Here is a 21042-nt window from a genome sequence, read left to right as displayed (position 1 = left end):
CTGGCAGCGATCTGCAGACTCCTCTCGCTCATCCAAACACCTCCCAGCAGAACCCCACCTGGCTGGGTATTCTCTGACCCCTCTCCATGGGGCCCCACCCTCAGGGCTCCCCATCACTAAATGGAACAGCCATTTAGTGCAGATAAGACAATACAACAACCATTTGTCTTTATTTGAAGATTCCTCTGTTTAGCTAAAACCAGGGATTCACATGGAGGTAAGTTTGGAGGAGTAAGGAAGATGGGGTGGCAAATTAATTCAATCCCCATCTCAACCTTTCTTCCTGCCTGGCACACCCTGAGGCTGGGGGAAAGTGGTGCTGGGGAGGGGGCTGAGGTATATTTACCATTAGAAATGGGCTTGTGGGATGGCCCTGCCAGGCTCCTGGGGCCAGAGGACCCTTAGAGAGACATCTCACCAGACGGGAAGCTGAGGCCCTGGTGAGGGTGGGAAAACAGTGAGCTGATGGTGGAACTGGGACTGGAGCTGGAACTCCCGAGCTGCCCCAGAAGAGATCCCCTGGGGCTGGGGTGCAGGAGGTGGGGTCAGGGAGGCAGAGCCAGGGCTGGCCTGGGGCTGGCAGAACAGCCAAGAGCCGAGAGCTCTGGTCCTGCCCATGCCCCTGAGAAATTCTCCTCAAGGAGCCTTCCCATGGGTCCCACACAGAAATGCCTTCAGAGCCAGGTGGGATACAGGAGGGCATGGCATGGCCCAACGTCACCACACAGGGAGCTTGGTTGGCACTGTGGACAGCCAGGAACCACGGGCCTCAGCAGTCACTTAGAATTCTGCTTTAAAAAGCAAAACCACCAGGCACGGTGGCTCACACCTGTAATCCCAGCACTTTGGGAGGCCTAGGTGGGTGGATCACAAGTCAGGAGTTTGAGACCAGCCTGGCCAACATAGTGATACCTCACCTCTACTAAAAATACAAAAAGTTAGCTGGGCATGGTGGCACATGCCTGTAATCCCAGGTACTTGGGAGACTGAGGCAGGAGAATCCCTTGAACCCAGGAGGTGGAGGTTACAGCAAGCCGAGATCGTGCCACTGCACTCTAGCCTGGGCGACAGTGCGAGACTCCATCTCAAAATAAATAAATAAATAAAAATTTATAAAAAATAAAAAGCAAAACCTATTTGAGGGTCTCATTCCTTCTTCTTTTTTTTTTTAAGACAGAATCTTGCTCTGTCACCAGACACCAGGCTGGAGTGCAGTGGTGCAATCTTGGCTCACTGCAACCTCCGCCTCCTGGGTTCAAGCAATTCTCCTGCCTCAGCCTCCCAAGTAGCTGGGATTACAGGCACGTGCCACCACACCCAGCTAATCTTTTGTATTTTTAGTAGAGACGGGGTTTCACCATGTTGGCCAGGATGGTCTCGATCTCTTAACCTCGTGATCTGCCTGCCTCGGCCTCCCAAAGTGCTGGGATTACAGGTGTGAGCCACAGCACCCAGCCACCTCATTCCTTCTTGATCCATCAGGGCTTGTCACCAGGCACCCAGATCCTGAATGGGCCAGATCTCCAGGAGCCTCCAGTATCCCCCTCCCAAGTCCAGACAAGACCCAGACCCCTGCAGGGCGAAGGGACCAGCCCTCAGCGGCCCAGTCTGTGGATGATCGGCCAAGACAGCACCCAGTCCTGCTCGGACACCAACCCCGCTCCCCTCATCCCAACACAAACAGCTCTCAGAGGGCTCAGCAACCCCCAGGGCTGGAGAAGGCACACAAGACTCAAGATGACCATGCGCAGCCAGGTTGACACAATTCCGGATTTTATCCACAGTCATACAGTCACAACAGATATATATATATATTTGTATTTATATACCTTTAAATTACACAATCATGTACAAAACAGGGGCATTGCTGAGACCACAGCACTTCTCGGAGTTTCACAAGTGTCGGAACTAATGGAGTCAGGAAGCCTAGGGTGGCAGACGGCGGGCGGTGGGGCAGCACCGGCTCCTCGAAGAACCAGGCCGCAGAATGGTGGTTAATTGGGGACAAAACACATTAGTCGCCGAGCCCTGCCGGGGCGGGCCCGTGCAGCATCAAGAGTGTGGGCAGGAGCTACAGGAGGAGGCCGTGGGCATGGCAAGGAATGTGGCCCCCACACTCGGTGTAGAGTGCCCTGACACCAGCACTGGCAGGTAGGGCTGGGCCCCGGAGCTCACGGGGACTTCCAGGAAGGAGACCCTCCCGCTCTGGGGCCTTGAGGAGCCTGGGGACGACTGAGAGAGAGTGGTCCCAAACAGGGCCCCCGAGGTGGCTGCTCAGGAGGGAGGGGGTTTCAAGTCCCTGCCCTGGAGTGGGCAGCTAGCGTGCTAAGAGGGACAGGCTGGAGTCCAGCTCAGGCTGCAGCTCCTCCGCAGGGGCTGGGAAGCCACTGGCACAGAGAGGGGGAGCCCAGGCCCCAAGATGCAGATGTGCCAGCTTCCCATCTTTCCAAGGTAAAGCGAAGAGGGACAGAGGCCCCCAACCCCAACTCCTGCCTGGGGAGAGGCTGGAAAGACTTCTGCACTGGAGCTGGGAGGACTACAGGCTTCCAAAATCTTGCTTCAGGCTCTGAGGAGCCCAGGACACATCTCAGGCTGCAGCTGAGGCCCAGAGACCAGACAGTGATAAGGAAGGGGGCACTGGCAGCAGGAAGGAGGTCTGCCTGTCCCTGGGTGCCATCGTCCCTGGCCACATTCCTTGCCTGCCCCAGCTCAAGCCCCTACCAGTGTCAGGATTCTCCATGCCCACATGGAGAAGGTCAGAGCCTTGAGGCTGGGGTCTACTACCTCCTAACAGTGGGCTGTTGGGAGAAGCATCAGGAGCAAAGAAGGACTAAGGGGTGACAGGGCTGGGCTGGCTCGCTCTCTTTACCTGGAGGCCCAGGAGGCCAGATGTGCAGAAGGGAGGAGGGCATCTGCAGCCCAGAGGCCTAGAAGTGGCATCCACCGTAAACAAGTCTCACCTGGTATTGCAGGACTTCTCAACTCCTTGCCCTGGAGGTCCCCAAGAGCCTTTTCTTTCAGCTCTCTGACGTTGTGGGGTTTTGTTCAACCCAGGTCTGCTTTCCCAAGCCTCTGAACTCCTCTCGTGCGGGAGAGGCTGGTACCTAGCACTCCGGCACCACTGCTGTAGCCAACCAGCAGGTGGGCCCTTTGCTCCCACCTACCCGCAAAGGTGCTTTCATTCTGACCAGGCTTGGGGAGATGGAAGGGCTGCCAGCAGAGGGAATGTTGTTCTGGGGGCCGTGGGGACAAGGAAGAAAGACGTGTGACTATCTTCCTCCTGAGGGCCAGGGCTCCTCCTTCTTGCCAAACTCAGCTGCAGGCTCTCCCCTGATGACTCAGGCTGGAGGCACCCATGGGGCCCTCAGGGGCTCCCCAGGCAGGCAAGAGAAGAGAAGAGAGGGATGGTTAGGCCAAGAGCCTTGCAGGTACAAGGTGTGGCCTCATGGAGGCTGATGTGGAACCCAGGGATTTTACAATTTTTAGATGGACATGGAGGGAGGGTGGGGGGCCAGGGGGACAAGATGACCTCCTCCCTGGGAAATGGGAGGAGGCTGCTACTGTTGCTGGCTTTGCCATGGGTTTGGGGGTCCCCACCCTAGGCCAGGGGACTTATGAGAGGGAACAGATCCTCTGCAAGTTGCTGAGGGGACCTGGATCTGCTGAAGAGCTGATGCTCAATGTGCTGACTGCTGGAAAGAAGGCCCTGTATTATAGCAGGGTCTTGGCCCCTCAGATGGGCCTGGGTCTGGGGGGCTGGCACAGCCCTGGCCAAGGGCCTGCACGCCCTTCATGCAGCTTCCTGTACCCCAGTGATACCTTCACTTCCTCCAGCTCACCCCTCTTTCATGTCTGGGAGACCCCTGGAAACCTCCATGGGGAAGGAGGGTGACCATTCCTCCTCCAGTCCCACCGATCCCAAGGGACGGGGCTAGGAGTAGAAGGACGCTCCCCGGGGCAGAGTGGAAGACTGAAGATGGGGAAGCCTTCCTTCCTGGGGTCTGGAGAGGAGGCTTTTGAGAACAGCGTGGTGGAGGAGGGGAAGAAGGGCAGGGGAGGAAGAGGTTAGGAAACCAGGCCAGGGAAGGGGGCAGGTGCCGGCAGCCTGAGGTGGAGCGCGATGGAGGGAGTGAGGCAGGGTGGAAGGGCAGGAGACAACCCTCAGGGCTCAGGAGACTCTGGTGGAACCTGAAGAGCAGATGTTGTAAGGTTGGGCTAAGTCCTAAGACCCCAACCTACCCTGGGCCATCATCCCAAGCCCCTACACCCTAGCCTCCTGGTGGCCCTGCAAATGCTCTGTCTCTGTAATACTTTGTTTTGTTCTGTTTTGACTTTTAAAAAAATAAAAGCTTGATCGGAAAATATGTCTGGAACTCTATGGCAAGGAGACGAGAGTAGGAGGGGAGGGGAGGCGGTGGGGAGGAGTGAGGGGAGTGTGGAGGGAGCCGGACTCTAGATAGCCTCGACGTAGTTGGCGGGGTAGAGGCCCAGCTGTCCGCTGTCCAGCCGCCCACGGCACCAGCCTTGCTCATCCTCCTCGCCCAGCTTGGTGAGTTCGTCTCCTGGTAAAGAGAACATAGGGAGGGGCTCAGAGAGAAGACAGCCCCTCCCTCAACACACCCGCTGCTAGGGGAGCCCTCCAGTGCCCCCTCTTCATTACAGTACTGGGTCTTAGATTCTGGGCACAGGGCCCACCCACGAAGACCAGCCCCAGACCCACGCCAATATTCACGTGCCACCCTTAGCATAGGCGTCCTGGCCTACCTCATTCACCTAATCTGGGTGTCGGGTCCGCCCCCAAGCCCAGACCTCGCATCCACCCTATTCTCAGGTTCTGACATTGCCCCTGGCACCAACGGGGCCCTATCCCCATCCCCTTTTCTAAATCTTGCCCCCACTCCCATCTTGGGCCCAGGCCACGCCCCATTCAGTTCCCTGCAAATCCTTGCAACCCGTCTTCAAGCCCTACCTCCACCCCACCACACACCCAATCCAGGCCCAGACCTCTTTCAGGCACCGCCCCTGCCCCACCAAACACCCAATTCAGGCCCAGGCCTCTCTCAAGCACTGCTCCGCCCAGCCGCCCTACCGGCCTTAAAGCTGAGCTCGTCCTGCTCCTGGCCGTCGTAGTCGTAGAGCGCCCGCACGCGCACTCCCTTGGAGTCGTCTTCAAAGGGGTTGGCGCCCCCGTTGGCCTCACTGCCCCCAAAGGGGTTCCCGCTCTCGTCGTCCGACCATTCAGTGGCGTAGGGCTGGCCCCTGTCGTAGCTGCTAACACTGAGACGCAGAGGGAGGATCCAGCTTCGATGTCTCCCCGCACCGCACCCCGATGGCTATTCACTCCTCCTAATCAGAGCTCTGACCCCGAATTCTACCAAGGCTAGAGCAAGGATTGTCTACATAGGAGGGGGTGACCCTCATGCGTGCTTTAAACAGATGTTTACAGCGTTTTTATTTGCGTTATTATTCAGCCCTTGAGGGAGAGGGCACTGAAGGGGACCCCAGGGCACATCTGAGCGTTCATTGGAGAGGAGGAGTACCGCCTGCTGGCTAAGAGCAAGGATCCTGGAGTCACCTCCTGGTCATCGTATCTGGCTCTGAGATTTACTAACTAGCTATGTGACCTTGGGCAAGCCACTTAACCTCTTTGGATTTCAGTTTCTCCATCCGTAAAATGGGAATATTTATGCACTTGGGCTTGAATGAGTTAACACATGGAAAGTGCATAGAACCGTGCCACACACAGTAGGTTCTCTAGAACGATCCACTACCACTATTTTTTAAGAGAGGAGGCTTGGTTCCTATGTTCTAAACCAGGGGTCCCCAACCCTGGGGCTGCAGATAGTCTGTGGCCTGTTAGGAACCAGGCAGCACAGCAGGAGGTGAGTGACTAGTGAGCTTTATCTCCTGAGCTCCACCTCCTGTAAGATCAGCGGTGTCATTAGATTCTCATAGGAGCCCAAATCCTACTGTGAACTTCGCATGGGAGGGATCTAGGTTGCATCCTCCTTACGACAATCTAATGCCTGTTGATGTGAGGTGGAACAGTTTCATCCCAAAACCACCTTCCTCTCACCCATGGAAGAGAGTTTTATCTTCCACAAAACTGGCCCCTGGTGCCAAAAAGTCTGGGGACCTCTGCTCTAAAGTGATGAACTACCTCTGTCCCTTAGAGAGGTGACACAGTTGCTGTGATCAAGACCATTATTGTCTCCTGAAGCAAAAATCAGCTGCCCCAGTGTGTGGGTGCCTCTTGGCCCCAGGAAGCTCCTCGGGAGGCACTCACCTGCCACGGTCCCCAGCCTGGGATGTGGACTCTACCGCTCCAGTGGCATTGGACAGTGCCACTCCCTCTGCCTTCTTGGGCTGTTTCTCCTTCTTGGTGGTGGTGTGAGGGAGGTCTGGGTTCCACTCCTGGTGGGGCAGTGGAGCAGTCAGGCTTGGGGGGCTACACCCTGAGGCACCTTTCAGCCTCTTCAGGCTCCCCTTCCCCTCCCCACATATCCTCACCTCAAACTGGGGCCAGTTCATGGGCATGCCAGGGCCACTGGTGCTGCGGAACCATCTGAGGTCTTCCTGGGCGTCAGCCCCCCTGATGGCCTGCTCCAGCTCACGGTACACATGGATGTAGCTGTGCTCAGGGAGATGGGGGAGGTGGAGGGCACAGATTCACTGTGGCCCCTTCTCATCGTTGGTGAGGGGCCAGAGACCATTCAGGGACAAGGGTGCTGGGCATGCTGCCCAGCCAGGAATCATGTGGGCTTTTCAAGCAGCAGCTCCGGGCATGCTCAATGGACGCCCTTCTCCCTCCCACCTTGGCCATTCACCCATCATCCAGCATGTGTTTCTAGAGTACCCAGTGTGCGTCAGCTTGCATCCAACAGCCCCTGTGTTTGAAGCCTTGTCCCTCTTGACCCCTGCAGCTCTCTCTCCCCTTCCCATCACTGTGATGTAGGGCTGGGAGGTCCTGCATGCTGGTCACACCATCTACTGGCTGTGCCTGTGCCCTCTGTGCCTGCCATGACCAGGTACCTGCTATTCTCAGCCAGGTTGAGGTGCCGTTTGATGTCCAGCAGCACCTCCTTGAGGAAGACCAGCCGCTTTTCCTCGAATTGCTGGCACTGCTCAAACACCTGTTCCATGTTCTCCATGTACTGGGGTGTGGTCTTGCCCACATCTTCCAGCACTTTCTCGTACTTCTCCTGTGTCTGTGGGCACCAGAGTGAAGAGAGGGTGACACCTAGCCAGGCCTGCAGCTCCCAAGCACCACCTGCTGCAAGGGCCCCAGGCCTGCTCCCACCGTGCCCGCCAGCACCTTCTGCACATCCTGCTTGCACTTGTCCACTTTGTCCTGCAGCTTCTTTTGCTGCTCAGGTGTGACCGACTGCTCTGTCTTGCTGTTCATCTCCCGTGTCATGGCCATCTTTTCCTCTTTGCAAGCCAAATGGTAGGCCTTCTTGGCTGTCTCCAGCTGTGGGGAAGGTGCAATAGGGAGTAGGGTTGTCCTCTGTGACCGAAGTAAACATGGTCATTCATTAACTCCTCCCCTGCCCACTCCCCAGGAGCTGTGAGCCACACTCAAGAGGCAGAAGGGATGCAGGCCCTGGCTACAGGAGCACCCCTCTATCTGTGGCCGCATCTCTGCTTGGCACCTCCTGCTCCCCTGCAGATACCCTCCTGTCAGGAAGTACAGTGCCTGCCCCATCTGGGGACAAGAGGCCAATGTGCCCTTCTGCCCCCGCTGGTATCTTTCCTGGGGACAGTGCCCCTTTCTGCCCATGGATCTCTTAACCCAAGGGCACTGCCTGCCCATCTATGAATATTTCTTCCTGGAAGACAGTGCTGCTCCCCTGGGCACAATCCTGGAGGGCATCCATAGATACCCTCCCTGGAATCAGCACCCTCTGATCAGATGAGCCCACCCCACCCTGCCCATAGCAGCACCCACTGAGCACCTCCTTCATCTTCTTGGCCCACGGCTTCTGGGCCTTGCGAAAGCCATCTTCAGCCTCCTTGGTCTCCTTGAAGCCGCCCATAATCTGCTTGTGATAGGCGTCCTTCTGCCAGTTCTTCACTTTCTCCAGGTCCTCGTTCAGCAGGTTGTTCTTCACCTCCTGGTGCAGCTCACTCACCTTGTCTGCCTCCGTCATTATGGCACCCCAGGCCCGCTCCAGGCTGCCATACTGTGGGCCTGAGGGAATGGCAATAGGTCACAGGAACCTCATCGCCCGCTGCCCAGAGGCCCCCCTCACACCTCCTTCCTCTGAGGTGTTCTCCTTCCTCCTATGACAACAGAAATGCCCTCCTCTGCTCTACTCGCCTTCATCCTTTAGGTCCCACATCAGCCACCATCTCCAGAAAGCCTTCCCTGACTGCTCTGCCCTCACACCACGGCCTGCAGCCCTCCCTGCGTTCTTCTCACAGTATCTGCGGCTGTACCTCCCTCCTTATTTCCCCCATCAGCATGTGAGCTTCATGGAATGGAGTCGGAGAAGGAGGTGTGGACCCTGTGAGCTCTGACAAGCCCAGCACAGCGCCAGGCACACAGTAGGCACTCCAGGAATGTTAGCTGAAACTTGTGACAGAGGCCCGGAGGCCACCGGAAACCAGTCATTCCACATTGACTTGTTTGTGTACTGGCACTGGCTCTGTGCAGGGCACTGTGCTAGGTGGTGCAGGCCCAGACTCTGCCCTCATGGGGTTCAGAGCATACTGCAAGAGAACAACATGAACAAGTGTATGTAAACCGCAACTTGAAACTGTTCTAGATGAAAGGAACCTGGAGACACGACACGTAGAGGCCATGTACGACTGCTCCGGATATTGAACTAGCAAGCACAATTGCTACGGTAAAGGTGCGCATGGGTCGTATTACATGTCCCAGATTTGATAGCTGAACTATGGTTACATGAGCAAATGCTCTTATTCCTAGGACATACGTGAAGAATTTAGGGGTGAACAGGGATAATGGCTCCAACTTACTCTCAAATGGTTCCGAAAATATGTATATCAATAAACAGTGAGAAAACAAAGGTGGGGCCAGTGAGTCCAGGGAAAGGGTTGCAGGAATTCTCCCTACTACTGATGCAACTTTCACAACGTTTAAATTATTTCAAAATAAAAGGTTTTTTTCTTTCTTAACCCAACCTAAAGTTGTACAAAATAGAGATGAACAGGTAGGTCTGGTTTGATCTAGGAGGGAAGAGCGCCTGAGAAGGTCCTGTGGCTGGTAGATGCAGAGCTCCCAGGACCCAGACCGAGGGGCCCGGCGACGGCCTGGGGGCGCCCACACTGTGGGCCTGGGGGAGCACCTTTCTCGATGAGCTGGCGCCAACGCTTGGCCCAGTCGGTGAGCTGCTGCGCGTACGCCTTCTCGATCTTGGCGCGCTCCTGCACGCAGTTCATCAGGTCGTTGCATAGACGGTGGCCGTCATCGATGCGCTTCACCGTCCGCTTGTAGTTCCCCACCTGGCGGCCAAGCAGCGAGCACCACTCCCGCGGGTTCCCAGCGTCCCCGGCCCCGCCCGCCGGCCGCATCCAGAGCGGCCCCGCCCCCCGCCTCCGCCCGCCCATCGCCTCCGGCTCCGCCCACGTCCCCGCCCCCCTCCCCGCGGCCGGGCTTCAGTGTACCCGGGAAACCAACTTTCGGAGGCTCCAGCATCCTGCGTCAGGCCCTACCGTCTACATGCACCCTCACCCCACTTTAAACATGATCTCGCTGCCACAAAATGCAGAAGGATTTTTAGAATTTGGACTTGGGCTGGAATGAATTATTCATTTTGTTTTTGGAGCTAAATCTATTATATTTATATAGCCATATAAGCGTTGAGTTGAGCTGCAGCTTCTTGACATAATATTATGTTTTGTAGACATCGCATTAAACGCTTATTAATTTAGGTTTGGCAGTTTTCGTCTTGGGTTTTGGGAGCCAATAGCAATTCTTTTCCTCCAGGTCTCAGATGTTTCCGAAGGCTCTGAAAATGCTGGCTCTGGCCGCACCTCCCCTCCGCCGCCCGGTAGGGCTCTGGGAGCTCACTCCCTCCTCTGTGTCCAGCGCTCCACCCCTGCCCACCTCGGGATGGGAGCTGAGAGAGGGAAATGGGAACAGCTGGGAAAGGCTGTGCTGCACCTGCCTGATGGAAGTGCCACAGACTCACGAGGGCCTGTTCCCACATTGTGAAATGCCACAGGTTCTCTCTGGGGGCAGCTGTGGGGAGAGAGGGGCTCCTGGCTCAGTGGGCAGGGCTCTTATGCCACTTCATGGCTACCGCTGCCTGTTGGACATCTAGGGCTTTGGAGGGGCCCCGGGGCATGGGGAGTGCCGCCTGAGCTCACGGGGTGAGCGATGGGGGAGCCTGGCCTCCAAACAGCCAGGCTCTCTGATCCCCAGGACCTGGGGAGCATCAGAGCCTCACCTCCCAGAAGCTGTCGGTGGTCTCCTCTGGAGCCAGTGAGGCCTCATCGTAGGAGCCAGACATGGTGTAGCCACAGGGGGATGGACAGGTGCGCAGCTGCCGTCAGCAGACTCCGCTGCTCATGCGCTGGGAAGGCAGGAGAGAGATCCCTGGAGACGAGGGAAACACCCTCCACACTTTGCCCCATTCCAGTCCTAGGTCCCCAAGCCGATAGGATGGGGGGGCTCAATGGGAGGAGGCTTGCATTAGGATGCTGGCTTCCTGTCCAGAGACTAGCTCACCAGACCTAAGGTAACCTCAGTCACCCTATACTACCCTTATGCTCACCTCCCCCTCCCTACTCCTTCTCCTCCCTCGAATCCATCCTCTAGCTCCAGTATGACCACCTCCGCTCAGAAGCCAGACCCCGCCCCCAGAGCCGGTTCTGTCTCCTGGACTGTTGGAGCCCGGGCTCAGTGCCTACTCAGTTACCTGAGTCCCGGAATCTTGTAAATGCCCTTCTGGCTGCCCTTGCTTCCAACCTTGGCAGCCCCCATTAGCTCCTTACAAGTCTCCTGGGAGTCCCAGGTGTGTGGCGTCCTGGCCCACAGGTCACAGCACCACGATCTATGGAAGTGTCTGGGGTGGCTGTGTCTGTCCTGGATCTGTTGGCAGGCATCACAGTTGTCCAATCTAGGCCATGTGCTGCCCCAGGGCCGAGGTGGGTACTCCCTTACTCCCCTCCCCCAGCCAGACCTCACTGTTACCTCAGGCAAGAACGGCTCAGTAGTCAAGAGCTAGGACTCAGAGGGCCAGGAGCCTGGTTTTCAAAGAGGCAGCAGAGTGCAGGCTGGGCCTGGCCCCGCTGCAAGCTGCCAGCCTCTGGCTGGATCTGGGCACTAGGAGACGCCTCCCTGCTTTTGCACTGCAGCCCCAGGACTGTGAACCCTGACAGTGTGGATGCTCAGGGAGGGCTGGCCTCTGAAAGATTCAGCCCAATCTGAGGGTCCAGGGGACCCCCCAGCCCTCACCAGCAGCTGGCTGTCAGGCTCAGGGCAGGGCTAACAACATGTGAGGATGGTTGGTGGAGGACGTCCCTCCCCCTACGGCTCCCCATCTGTCCAGGGCCTGGGGCCCTTTCCCAGTAATAGCCCAGCATTGCCTCTTGCACTCTCAGGCATCTAAACATACTTTGTTCCTTCTCTTTAAGCAGAACCACCAGCAGAATTTCCCATAAACTCACACACAGTCGGGGTGGGCGAGAGGGAGGGCGGCTGGATTTCATCAAGGGACAAAGAAATGAGTCTGAAGTTTTCTTTTCTTGACTTGGCACTTTTCACTTATAAAGCAGTACTTGCTTCATAAGGAACACTTTAAATTTAGATACAGAGAAGCAGAAAGCAGGGATGCTTAAGGAAGCACGGTCAGCCAGACGAGACAGGAATCCCTGGGACTAGTCCCTTCTAGAACCCTTAATGTCACACAGAACTCTGCCCCTTGGGACTCCCCCATAATGCATAGCTACCATGGGGGCTGGAGGGGTGGGCGGGAGTTGGGTGGAGGGTAGAGCCGTTCATTCCCTCATGGGAACAAAGGTAGAACCCAAGCATGTGTGCTCACCACGGTAATGTGAAAGTAACTTCATACCACACAACTGTCATCGAGACAATTATGGGCACACACCCTTTACCCACAACACCCCTTCTAGGAATTGCCTTCCAGTCGGTCAGTTAGGTGATGCATCAGATTATTTACTACAGCACTGCTTGTGGACTCGAAAGACTGGAAACAACCCAAATACCCGTCCACGGCGGGCTGGGTCCATAAGTTACCGTGCAGGCCTGTCATGGAAGCTCCGCTCCCACATGGAACCTTCCCCGCACCACATCACTAAAGCCAGTGAGCAAGGTGCAGAACCGTGCGGCTGGGGAAAATACAGAAGCAGGGAGTGTTTTTGGGAAGACTGCAAGAGAAACTGGATATGGCGACTATCTTTGGGGAATGGGGTGGCCAGGGATGCAGGGGGAGGGAGACTTTTCTCTGTAGGTCATTTTGTGCCCTTTTAATTTTGCCACATCTGCATGAACTGCATATTTTTAATATTTATATTTGTATTTTTTGAGACAGAGTCTCACTCTTGTTGCCCAGGCTGGAGTGCAATGGCGTGGTCTCAGCTCATCACATCCTCCGCCTCCCGGGTTCAAGTGATTCTCCTGCCTCAGTCTCCCAAGTAGCTGGGATTACAGACATGCACCACCATGCCTGGCTGATTTTTGTATTTTTAGTAGAGATGGGTTTCTCCATGTTGCTCAGGCTGGTCTCATACTCCTGACCTCAGGTGATCCGCCCGCCTCAGTCTCCCAAAGTGCTGGGATTATAGGTGTAAGCCACTGTGTCCAGCCAGAATTGCTTGTGTCGGAAGAGTTGAGAGAGCTAGGAACCAGGATGGAGGGTGCTGTCAGCACGGAGGGAGGGGACAATGCAGCTGAGCCCTGCCATGTCAGGCTAGAATGCCCGATGGCTGAGACCACTCTCCACCACGTCCAGAAAAGGCCAGGCCCAGGGCTCCTGGAAGTTGCTGGGGTCCACGCTTGGTGTTAGCAGGTAATGTGTCTCTCCAGCTCCCAGCTGAGGGAGCAAGCGTAGTGGAAACAGCTCCAACCTCGGGGTCCCTGCTCTGCTACCAACCTGCTGTGTGATCATGGGCAATCTGCAGGCCTCTCTGGGCCTTGCTGGGAAATGGGGATGATATGGCTGACTTAAGGATTTGATGAGGTGGTGAGTGTCCAGCCCATGGCAGACTCTAGGCCTTCCCAACTCCAGCCTCAGGTCTGACCCACACAGGGGTGGGCTCAGGAAGAAGCATGTGGACCCCCTTATCATGTGGCTAGACACACCGTCCCAGCCTACCTCCACCTCTTCCAAACTAGCCTCACACCCCCACCCGGGGGGCAGGCAGGAGGCTCAACTCTGGACGAATGCCATGTCCTTCCTGAAGGGCAGTTGGTACCTGCTGTCACTAAAAAGGCTTCATCTCTCACCATCAGAACGGGATGTGGCTGGCACCTGGCACTCCCTGTGGGCCATGCTCTTAGCCTTCCTCAATCCTTTAAAGGGGCACGAGGCCCATCTGCCTTCTCTCACCAGTGGCTGTGAGGCTATCTCAGCCCTGAAGACCCTTTAGTGTCTCGATAAATGACAGCCAGCATTAATTCACATGTCAAATCTACCTCCTCTAGTCCTCACCATGACCTGACCAGGCAGATTCTGCTGTCACCCCCACACTGTAGCTGAGAATCCAGGGGCTCAGGGATGTAACAGGGACAGAGCTTGTCCACATGACATGAGGAGAAGCGAGCCCAGAGCATCACAGCATCCCTGCGTGGTCTTATTGTTTACGGCTATCACAGCATGACAGTGGCCAGCAGGCAGTGAGGGCCAAATGTCCTACGCATGGTGCACAGGACTTCATGTGGGAACTCAGCAAACAGACAACGGCCATGTGACATGGGAACTACTGTTACACTGTTTTATAAATGAGGAAACTGAGTCACAGAGCGGCGAAATAACCTGCCAAAGTTTGCCCAGTGTAATGGTTAATTTCAGGGGTCAACTTGACAGGACTAGGGGATACCCAGATAGCTGGTGAAGTGTTATTTCTGGCTATGCCTGTGAGGGTGTTTGGAAAGGGACTGGCATTGCAATCAGTGGACTGAGGAAGGAAAAGCTGCCCTCACCCAATGTGGGCAGGCACCACCCAATCAGCTGAGGGCCTAGAGAGAAGGAATAGGCAGAGGAATGGTGAGCTCCTGCTCTGTTCTAGAGCTGACATTCTTCTCCTACCCCTGCACATCAGATCTCCAGGTCCTCAGGCCTTCGGCCGCAGATTGAGAGTGACCCCGCCGGCTCCACTGGTTCTCAGGCCTTCGGACTTGAACTGAGCCATGGTTCAGCAGCTCAGACAGCCTAACATGGGACTTCTCCACAATCACATGAGCCCACTCCCCTAATAAATCTCCTCTCATTCATCTTTTGCTACCTACCTATCTATCCATCTATCATCCGTCCATCCATCCATCCACCCACCCATCCATCCAATTGATTATATCTCTCTGGGGAGCCTAATACACCCAGGTAGGGAAAGGTGCAACTGGGATTTGAGCCCAGGGTCCGGATCCAGAGCGCACACTCCTGACCACTACACTCTCATGACATGAAGCGGTGTTGACATTAACACTGGCTGTCACTAGCTACTGTTTACCAAGTGCCTACTGTGTGCTAGGTACTGCTCTAGATGCCTTATGTGTGGCTTATTTTTATTTACAGATGGGGAAACTGAGGCATAGAGTGATTAAAATAGTGCACCCATGGCCTTTGAGACAGTCAACAGTGGAGCTGGGATTCAATCTTGCTCCAGCCACAGCCCCACCCCTGCTGCATGGCCCCTGCTGAGCCTGATTCCCAGGACTCCTGAGGGAGAGCAGAAGCAAGGCTTCCTCAGGACAGGCCTTCACACCCAGCACCTCACTCATTCTCACAGCGAGGGGCTTCCTCTTTTTCTTCTTGCAGAGACCAACACTCAGAGAGGTAAGCCAAGATCATGTGGCTACAGGGTGCCAGAGTGAGGACTTGACCCTGGGGCCCGCGCAGCACAAAGTAGGATTACAACCCAGACTCTGAAGCCAAATATTCCTGGTCCGAACCCTGGCTCTCCATGAGCTGTGTGACCCTGTGTGGATCTCCTCCTCTTCCCGGGCCTCGGCGTCCTCATCTGTAAAATGGGTGACGCACGCGAGCTCTCCATAGGTGTTGGCGCTCACTGTCCTTTCGCCACCACTGCTGCCAGTAGTGGGGCGACAGCTCCATCTCAGGGATGACCCTCTCTCTGTGGAGCCAGGAAGCGTCTTGCCTTTCTCATCCATGAGGACAATGCAGCCTGTGAAGTGCAGACAGCGGGTGCAGGGCTCTGGCACCAGCTCCCCCAACCACTACCAGTGAGATCTGGACCAAGTCTGTGATGGAGGCCTCAGTTCTCCAACTTGAACAATGGGCTTAGTGACAAAGGAGCCCCAGGGTGAAAGGTGTCTCTCCTCAGGCCCAGGCATCTCCTGACAGGGCCTCTAGGAAACCCTGGAGGGCAGGGGCCCCAGCTGTGTTTCATCCACTCCTGGCTTGAAGAAGGGACAGAGGAATTAAGAACACGAGCCTGGGCCGGGTACAGTGGCTCACGCCTGTAATCCCAACACTTCAGGAGGCCGAGGCAGGCAGATCGCCTGAGGTTGGGAGTTCAAGACTAGCCTGACCAACGTGGTGAAACCCCTTCTCTACTAAAAATACAAAATTATCCAGGTTTGGTAACACATGCCTGTAATCCCAGCTACTTGGGAGGCTGAGGCAGGAGAATTGCTTGAACCTGGAGGCGGAGGTCACAGTGAGCTGAGATCGTGCCACTGCATCCAGTGCAGTGCCAGCCACATAGTAAGTGCGCAGTGCACTTTTGTTGTATAAATGAATGAATAATTGCCAAGGACCTTCTGGAACATTCACTCAATAAACACCAGAAGTGATGAATTCTCCATCCCAGAGCCAGACACAGTTCCCTGCACGAAGTGGGCTCCCAGCCAATGCTGACGATGATGATGATGACACAACCAGGAGCCAGGAGCCAGGAGGGGGTCCCATGTCCCACCCACCGTCTGTCTCCAGGCTGGGCTTCTCCTGGAGAGCCCTTCCCTCCTCTCGGTCAGCCCTCAGGGCCCGGTTCCAGGGTCTCCTCCTCCTGTGGTCCCAGGACCATCCTGCCCTCGGCAGGGCACCCCCCCCATCCTCAGGGGTGCTGCAGCACACAGGCAGCGTCAATGACACAACCGTGTTTGAGGGCCTACTGTGTGCCATTATAGTGCCTCCTCATGTGCTTTCTCTCCAATTCTCACAGCCACTGAGATAGCTGTTGCCTTCCCTGTTCTGCAGACAGCAGCGGAGACACAGAGAAGTCAGATAACTTGTCCAAGGTCACACAGCAGGGAGGAGGAAGAGCCAGACTCAGACTCGGGGGTGGGTCCTTCCCCTGCCCCTGTTCCCAGTTCTCCGTGGGTGTCACTCCAGCCCTCCTGGCCTAAGGCCTTCTCTGGCAGGACAGGCTCAGCTCAGGGGCAGGGCCATGGTGAAACCAGAGCTGCCTGCCCCTCCCCCAGAGTCTCAGGTCCCACAAAACATTTCCAACAGCACCCCCACCTGCCCCTCACCTCACCCAGAGACAGACCGACAGGCTTGCCTCGCCAGGCCTGGGGCCACACAGAGATTCTGACCTGCTTCTGCTGGGGCTCCCAACGCAGCAGGAAGGAATCGGGTCAGCTTGAGACCCACCGTGTCCACTAGAGCCTCTGCCCCTTTGCTCATGCCGCTCCCCAACCCAGCCTAGGGCGCATGCGTCCTCCCTCTTGTCACCCACCCCTCCCCAAAAAACCCTGCTTCCCTTCAAGGGCCAGCTCAGTCCCTGTCCCTCCAAGAAGCCTTCCCTGAATACCCAGCCCTCGCCTACCCTCCCCCCATCTGACCCCGCTGACACTGACAGAGTGGTGCCTTCTTAGGCACGCCCTGCCCTAAACAGTCTTGCTAGTTCAGGCGTAGCAACTTGCTGTCCCGAAGAGCCGATTAGCACAATAGCTAAGACACTGCCCCAGGGGCCAGACAGAATGTCTGGAGATGAGGTTCAAATCCCGGCTCTGCCACTGACCCTGGCAAGTTACTTAAACTCTTTGTGCCTCAGTTTCCTCATCTGCAAAATGGAGGTGTTGATAGCATCTACCCCATGGGATTGGTGTAGGAGGAAATGAGAACCCAGTGCACAGGAGGCCGAGTTCACCTGCAGCATTATGGGTATTGACAGGTACAGAGCCTTCATGACCTGAGCCTCATATCTCTGAATCACCTGGCCCCCCCATCCCGTCTCCTCAGCTAATACTCCCAGAGCCCTTCCAGGGTTGAGCCTCACCTGGGACCCCCAGGTCTCCAGGTCACCCATGAAAGGAAGATCTTAGGCCAGGCTTCCTCTTTGGATCTGAAAACCAGTCCCCTAGACCTCCATCTCCTCTAACCTGGGGTGTTCCAGGCAGTCTCCAAGGGGCCTGTTCATTAGAAATGATGATCCCAAGGTGAGGAGGAAGGAGGAGGATGGAAACACAAATGGGGAGACTTGGGGAGGCAGAGCTCAAACTCACTTGAGGCTGGAGGGCCCCAGAGAAGCCCAGGGAAGAGGCAACCAGTTCATCCCAGCCAGGAAGGGGCCCAAGGCACCCCTTGGCCGCCCACCTGGGAGACCAGGCAAGCCTCAGACACAGCCTCAGGCACCCCAGCCTCTGTGGCAGCCCCTCCTCCCTAGTCCACTCCTGGTCTGACCTTTCACCATCCCCCTGCTCTCTCTTCCTTCTCCAGCCACCCCCTTAAGAGCCCCAACCCTCTTTTTCTCCTCCAGAAAATCACCCCAAAAGGCCTACATCCCTTCCTTACTCCCAAGCCAAGTAGACAAGGCAGCATTTTGCACAGCCCGAATCGTTAGAGGGCCTCTAAGCCTGTTTCAGCTGGGGCAGGCTCAGCAGGGAATAAGACCGGCCCTTCCCTCATGGAGCTTACACTCCAGCACATGCAAAAAGCCAAGAAGCAAATATAATAAATATCACGTTAGGTGGTGACTGCAGTTCAGAGGAAACTCAGGCAGCGTAAGAGGGACAGGGTGAAGGCTGGTGGAGAGCCACGGGAAGGTGGTGTAGACATACCCCAGCTTCCCTCCTTCCTGGGCTGAGTCAAAGGTGTGTTCAAAACCCCTCCCAGTGGGAGTGAGGTGAATTGCCCGCAGTGATAACTTGCTTGGTAAGGCATCCTTTTTGGACTGCCTGTCTCCCTGTCTCATTTCCCCACCCTCAGTGTTTCTGTGGGCCACCTCCTAAATGCATCATGTTCTTGTCTCAGGGTTGGCTTCTGGGAGAGCCCAAAGTAAGATGCCGCAGATGGGGAGGCAGGGCAGGAGCTTGGTGGGAAGGCTGGGCACCCGGCCTGCTCTGGGGCATCCCTTTTCTCAAGACTAGTCAGCACACACTTGGCCCCTCTGCAGGTGGTCCTGAGCCCACCACCTCTGTGCCACCTGGAGAGCAGGGACCAGGCTGCCCCCTCTGTGGGCAGCACTCCTGGTGGGAGTGAGGCATGTTTTTGCAACGCAGGGAGCTCAGGGATGAGTTCTGACCAGGAAGAAGGGGTCGTGACTCTCCCGCATCAGTGGCTTGGCAGGATACATGTGGTTTGCTCTCTTCCCCGTCCTGGCCGGGCAGAGCTGCTCTGGCTACAGCTGGAGTGGAGAAAAGGAAGGCACGTGGACCCAGTGTAGGCCCAGCATCCTGTCCGACCCAATACCCCTGAGGCAATGGCCCAGGTAGGTGGGCATCACCTTCCCCTGTGAGGACAGAATAATAGGCCCCCCACTACGGCACAGACGCTGAGCCAGCCCCTGAGGGAGACACTCCTGGCTTTATACTGCAGCCCTGATTCCCAGGGTGCACAGCTGGGCTACAGCAGTGACAAGACAAGAAACCCCCTCCCTTGTGGAGCTGACATTCTAGGGGGGCTGAGCAGGCAAGAAACGAGATAAATAAGTGGTAATCAAGGGTGTTAGAAGGTGACAAGGGCTGTGAAGGAAAGCAAGGCACGGGAGGGGGCAGAGAGGGACAGGAGTGGTGCTCCTTTACGCAGGATGGTCAGAGAAGGTCATTCTGAGCAGGTGGCCTTGGAGCAAAGGCCTGAAGGAGGTGGGGAGGAAGCCAGGCAGAGCACTCAGGCAGCCCCAACAGCCCATGCAAAGGGCCCAGGGCAGAAGTGCAGCTGCCAGAGTTCAGGAGCAAGGGGGTCATGTGGCCTGTGCAGATGAGGGAAGGGGAGGGATAAGGCTGGAGAGGTGGGGGAAGGGGGCTGGGGAGGGAAGGAAAGGGGTGAGGCTGGAGAGGTGGAGGGAGGGTGCTGGGGAGGGCCTTGTTGGTCAGAGGGAGGCCTTTAGCTTTTTCTCAGAGTGAAATGGGAGCCATTGCAGGGTTGGGAAGAGGTGGGATGTGATCTGGCTTCTGTTTTAAAGGTTCTGTGGCCGCTGGGGGAAGAGCAGACTGCAGCAGGGCAGAGTGGGCAGAGAAGCTCTAGGAGGCAGCGGCAGTCCCCCAGGTGAGGGAAGATGGGGCCTCAGAATGAGGAGGTAATGTCAGAAGGAGCGGGAAGAGGCTGGAGTCTGGAAATGCTGACATTCCAGCCAACAGAATCTGCCAATGGTTTGGATGTGATGGTGGCATGAGAAGTCAAGGATGGCTCCTCCTGGAGCAGCTGGCAGACAGCTGCTGTTTGCAGAGCTGAGGATACTGAGGGAGGAACGGCGTTGTGGGGGACCGGAGCTCAGTTCTGCAGCCCTGAGATGCCCATGGACAGCCAGCTGGAGACACCTCCTCACCCTGGCCAGCTCCTGCACCGAGGTAGGGGTAGTGAGGAGGGGCCAGCTAGGAGCCAGATGTTCCTGTGCCCTAGGCCCCAGCCCCTGCTGAGCTCCAGGCCTCTCAGTGCTTCTGGGGCCTCCCTCAAGCTCCCTTTCACATGAGAAGGTTGGCCGGGGGAGGTCAAGTCCCAATCTGGCCTCCAGGCAGGTGCCATGGGCCATGGGCGCGTTGTGTGCCACAAAGTGAGGCAGGGAAGTGTGCCTCAGCAGCCCATCCTGGCGGGCTCACTGCCCCAGAGTCTGGTGGCAAGAATGTGGGAGAAAGACAGGCAGCACCAATCAGACCTGTGAAGCAAAACCTGATGGGAGGCTGGATCTAGAGGAGGCAGGCCGGGGCAGGGGCAGGAGGCCGGGGCCAGGCCTGGAGGGCCTGCTGAGCACACAGACACTCTTTCAGCTCTCACCTGAAGAACCTGCCCTCCAGGCCTCACCAGCCCCTGCTGCAGTGGAGATGGGGCAGCTGCTGACTGACAACTGAGGCCAGCAGGCCCAGCTGCAGGAGGTGAGACAGGGCAGATACCAGCTGCCACCCTGCCGGGGGAGGAGGAGAGTGGCAGGGTTTAGAGGAGCAGGGCAGGCAGTGCCAGCGTTCACATGCGAATCTGCATCTGTTTCTGCCACCCCTGAGACCTGCCCTCCTCCCTCCTAGGCCCTTGATCCCAAAGTGGGAGCCCCTGTGTCCAGCACTCTGCAAATGTGCACCTAATGTCTGCAGAAACGAGCAGAGCTATGCCAGCTTCTCAGCATATATTCCCCCACCCAGCATGCCACCCCACCTCAGCTCCTGCACCAGGCCCTCTGACCTGAGCACCCGGGGAGGGGGACACCCCACACTGTGGTCCAGTGAATGACCCAGCTGGGCTGTCAGGGAGTGCAGGAGAGAAGGCAGGGGGAGAAGCAGGACCTTAAGCACACCCATAGTTGACACATCAACCCTCTGCCCCTCAGGCTGGCATCTCCTCCCCATGCCACTCAGGGTGGCTCAGCTCCATCTAGAGTAAACCTGGACCAGGTGCTCCCACCCGTGCACTCCTGTGGGCCCCCTCCTTGCCCAGAGTGGGGGCTGAGGGCCCAGCTCCTCCCCTGTCCCCACCCCGCCCCCTCCTGAGCAGCCGGCAGCGGCTT

At 56.7% G+C, this 21042-nt stretch overlaps 1 protein-coding gene across 5 annotated transcripts in view; it reads right to left on the bottom strand.

Moving 5' to 3' along the window:
* Positions 1–1756: 1756 nt before the first annotated feature.
* The window catches only part of PACSIN1 (protein kinase C and casein kinase substrate in neurons 1), a 67611-nt gene continuing 48325 nt past the window's right edge, over positions 1757–21042 (bottom strand). For 3 of the 5 annotated variants that reach the window (XM_035295360.3, XM_035295356.3, XM_035295357.3), the window contains 9 exons: positions 10416–10541; positions 9312–9468; positions 7956–8191; positions 7316–7471; positions 7033–7208; positions 6511–6631; positions 6287–6414; positions 5090–5277; positions 1757–4562 (listed from right to left, as the gene is read on the bottom strand). In XM_035295360.3, coding sequence (XP_035151251.1) covers positions 4453–4562; positions 5090–5277; positions 6287–6414; positions 6511–6631; positions 7033–7208; positions 7316–7471; positions 7956–8191; positions 9312–9468; positions 10416–10478 — 1335 coding nt within the window. In that variant the 5' untranslated portion in view covers positions 10479–10541 and the 3' untranslated portion in view covers positions 1757–4452. Of the gene's footprint in view, positions 4563–5089; positions 5278–6286; positions 6415–6510; positions 6632–7032; positions 7209–7315; positions 7472–7955; positions 8192–9311; positions 9469–10415; positions 10565–21042 lie in introns of all 5 variants that reach the window. The other 2 variants (XM_035295358.3, XM_035295359.3) reach the window with 1 other exon arrangement.

The sequence above is a fragment of the Callithrix jacchus genome, chromosome 4 (assembly GCF_049354715.1).
Source record: "Callithrix jacchus isolate 240 chromosome 4, calJac240_pri, whole genome shotgun sequence".
Lineage (NCBI taxonomy): Eukaryota > Metazoa > Chordata > Mammalia > Primates > Cebidae > Callithrix > Callithrix jacchus.
Note: the sequence above shows the minus strand (reverse complement) of the source record. Positions and strands in the feature narration are given on the sequence as shown.